Genomic DNA, 3,948 nt, shown 5'->3' on the forward strand with positions numbered 1-3,948 from the left:
TCAAATGACATTACAGTTAAGATGATGTCCAAGAAGATACCAGTTTATGTTACCTCAGGCAGTGGAAGAATAAGAACGTGGTCGCTCTCCAAAGTGAGTAAATACCTTGACTGATCATTGAAGCCCTAGGTTAAAACTGGTTGCAACAGTTCCTTTTCTGCTCTCGTTTCATAGGACAATAGTGACTTAACTTTCTAGATCCAGGAAAAGGATGCAGCTGTCTCTTCAAATACAAATACAGGAATCTAACTTTGATGGAGGAATGGGGCTTAATCTGTACTACTATAAGTAACATTTTCTACAGGTAGCTTCCAGTCCAGCAGGATGACTTAGCAGTTATATTTTAGAATTTTCTTTATGAATTTGTAAGTTTCAGGCATGACTCTATTAGCATTTCAGTACTTACTTGCTGCTGAAATTTTATGGACAAGATCTACTGCCTACAGAAAGACAGTACAGAATGTAACAGCTGTAATAATTCACCAGTGGAATTTGACTTTGTACTCCAAACTACAGAAATAACACAATGTTATATGACAAAAAAGAAATCTTAAAAAGATGAGTATTTTTAGACTAGCAGAACTACTTATTCTCAGTTAATTAGGAATGTAAAAATACAAATACACATATGTGCACGTGTGCTTCAACTCAGGACATAGGCCAGACATGAAAAATTTTAGGTCAAACATTTTAGGTGCCAGAATAATCAGTTGGAAACAAAGGAACATAAGAGGGCATGACTGGGGGAAAAAGCAACGGTCATACATGAGGCATAAATGCTTGCTTAGAATTTGTAATTTTTCATTCTGTTACAGTTTGCCAGAGTTTGATACCCCCAGTGTGAAATATGGCATCCAAGACAAAGCAGATGAAACAAGACACCATGCGTGCTGGGAAAAATAAGCAAGGAGTAAGAACCAAGAATGGAGATATATCCAAAGGAGTAAGTGACATGGAAATACTTGTCAAAGAGAGGAAATCGTACTTGCAGAAGGAATACAAGATTCTCTCTGAACATATGAACACATACATGGGAAGAGTGGAGCATTTCCTGCAGGAAAATAAATTCCTAGAAAAGGAAGCCCAACAGAATCAGGAAGAGAGCAACGCTTACCTCTCTTACCTAACAAAACACAGCCAGAAATGCAAGAATCTGATAATAACATTAAATGACCAGAATCGCACTGATCTGTCTCAAGTCTGGATGCAGAAAGAGAAGCTAATCTCACAGTACACAGAAAAAGAGAAGGAGGTGAGGAGCTCTCTGATGAATATGGAGACAAAGTACTCCCTTATGACCAAGGAGGTTGAAGACCTGCAGCCTTTCAAAGATCCATCTGTTCAGCTGGAACAGATGAAAAAGATTAAAGAGCTGGAGAAGGAATTGTTGGTCACAAAGATACAGCATTCAGAAGAAATGCACAAAATCAAGAGCAGATTTCTGCAGGCCAAGGCTGACTGTGAGATGGACTTTCATCAGAAGATCCAGGTTCTCACCAAGAGAGCAGAAGAAGCAGCGATGCAATCTCTAATTCAGCATATCAAACAAGTAAAAGCAGAGAACTGGCATCTGCGCCAGGAATTGCTCAGACTCATCCAATACTCAAAAATCCTTAAAGAAACCAAAGTTCAACTGAGAGAGCAGCAGCAGCAGCTTCTTCGGGGGAACCAATACACTCAGGACATGGCACGCATGCACCACTGGTTACACCAGCATGAGGCACACAATGCAAATGGCAAAACCTACAGCTCTCACAGCCTATTCAGATGTGTCCGTTAACCTAAAAAAACATTTCTGCACTTCTCACTCATGCCAATATATCAGTAGACACAGCTGGACTGTCAACTGTTGCCACTATTAGTTAGGTAACAGAGTATATAGAAATAAATGTTCTGTGGGTGAATGAAAGGATTGATTTACATAGCTTATGCTCAGCATGCAATCCAGACAACAGATCTTAAAAGTAACCTCAGCTGTAACTTTCATGACATCTGTATTAAGACATTTGAAACTGCAATCCCTTCACGTCCCGAAATAAACAATGACATTTTCTCTTTGAGATCGGACTTTGATGTTTCATTAATTAGTAATTTTCCATGGGAAAATTATATTCTTAGACATAGTGAGCCAATTTCTATGTTACTTTTCACTGTAAACTACATCTACTGATACCATAGTATGAACCAACATAGGCCAGCTCTTACTTTCAGCAACATTCATTTTCCCAAATCTTCTACATGGCAAAGACTTTATTTTACCTTCTGCTAGTCTCCAAAGGAGAGAAAATAAATAGGCAAGCAACCAAATCCTTTAAACAATATAAGCAGTTGAGGTATTTGTCCCTTGATCATAACTATCAATAAAATATATTCACTGAATATAGTCATATGAATTTTTACTTTCTTCTCATTCTTTTCTTGCTTTAGCGTTTCACTTGAGAAGCAAGAGGTCAAGAGTTCTGTTTCTAATAGACTGCACCTACATCCACTTTCCAAGTTGAACACTTCTGGATTTCGATTACCTCATCAACAATTACACCAGAGGTCACCCTTACTCTAAGTTTTAACATTCACACAGGGTTATTTTATACAGAAGCAGACCTTAGCTGAGCTTGGAAGAGACCTCAAAGGAGGGTCAATCAGAGCAGGGCCACTTTCAGTGGCTTTTGAGTATCTCCAAGGACAGAGACTCCCCAGCCTCTCTGTGCAGCTTGTTCCAGTGTTCGACCACATTCACAGTAAAAAAAGTTTTTTCTTACATTTAAATGGAATTTCAATTCCATCACAAATTTCAGTTTCAGAACAGTCTGGTTCTGCCTTCCCCGCTGCTCTGCCTGATATTTAAACATATTAGTAAGATCCCCTGAGCCTTCTCCAGGCTACACAATCCCAGCTCTCAGCCTCTTCCTCTATCACAGATGCTCTAAGCCTTAATCGTCTTTGTGGCCCTTCGCTGGACACAATCCTGTATGTCCGTGTCTGTCTTACACTGCGGAGCACAGAACCATACAAGATACTCTAGGTGTGGTCTCTCAGTGCTGAGTAAAAAGGAAGGATCGCCTCCCTCAAACAGCTGGCAACGCTCTTCCCAGTGCAGCCCAGGACAGTGTTTGCCGCCTTTGCTGCAAGAGCACATTTGCTGGCTCATGGTCAACCTGGTGTCCACCAGGACCTCCAGGTCCTTTCCTGCCAAGCTGTCTTCTAGCCTGATAGCTGCCAGCCTGTACTGTTGCATTGGATTATTCCTCCCCAAGTGCAGGACTTGGCATTTTCCAGTGATGAAGTTCACAAGGTTCCTGTTGGCCCATTTCTCCAGCCTGACAGGGTTCCTTTGAATAGGAGCACGACCATCTGCTCTGTCAACCACTCCTCCCTGGTTTTTATCATCTGCAAACTTGCTGAGGCTGCACTCCAGCTCACCATCCAGCTGATTAATGAAGAAGCTAAACAGTACTGGCACCTGTATTGACCCCTTGAGTACTCCACCAGCAACTGACCTCCAGCTGGACTTCATATCACTGATGACAAACCTTTCGTTCGGGCAGTTCAACAAGTTTTCAGTCTGTCTAACCATGCACTTAACAAGTCTGTACTTACTCAGTTTGTCAACAAGGATGTTATGGGAATCAGCGTCTGCTAGAGCATGCTGCTAGCAAGGAAAGATTTGCATTGTAGGCATTAGCAATAACAGTTGCTAGATTTAAAAAAAAGTAGGAAAAATTTTTACAGTGCTTTTTACAGTGATACTAAGTGCTGAGAGCAATGTCTGACATCCCCCACTGCCACTAGCGCACTCCATTAAAGCTTATCAGATGAAGGCGCAAGATGCGCTACGCTGGAGAAGTATTACACTTTGCCTGCGCCACTCCCCCGCCGCACTCCTGGAAGCGGACAGCAGCACCGCGGTCACAGGCCGCCGCCGCCCGAGGAGAGTCGTCCGGCGGCGGC

The 3,948-nt window shown here is 42.0% G+C and overlaps 1 protein-coding gene across 1 annotated transcript; it reads left to right on the forward strand.

The window, feature by feature from the left end:
- Nucleotides 1-847: 847 nt before the first annotated feature.
- Nucleotides 848-1,780, forward strand: CCDC166 (coiled-coil domain containing 166). Its single transcript, XM_072855038.1, has one exon. It carries the CDS (start codon nucleotides 848-850, stop codon nucleotides 1,778-1,780), a length of 933 nt encoding a protein of 310 aa, XP_072711139.1.
- Nucleotides 1,781-3,948: the final 2,168 nt, after the last annotated feature.

Source organism: Ciconia boyciana, chromosome 2 (genome assembly GCF_034638445.1).
Source record: "Ciconia boyciana chromosome 2, ASM3463844v1, whole genome shotgun sequence".
NCBI lineage: Eukaryota > Metazoa > Chordata > Aves > Ciconiiformes > Ciconiidae > Ciconia > Ciconia boyciana.

Excerpts from the sequence above, each read along its gene's own strand:
- CCDC166 (XM_072855038.1), top strand. The coding sequence starts at position 848 with ATGGCATCCAAGACAAAGCAGATGAAACAAGACACCATGCGTGCTGGG.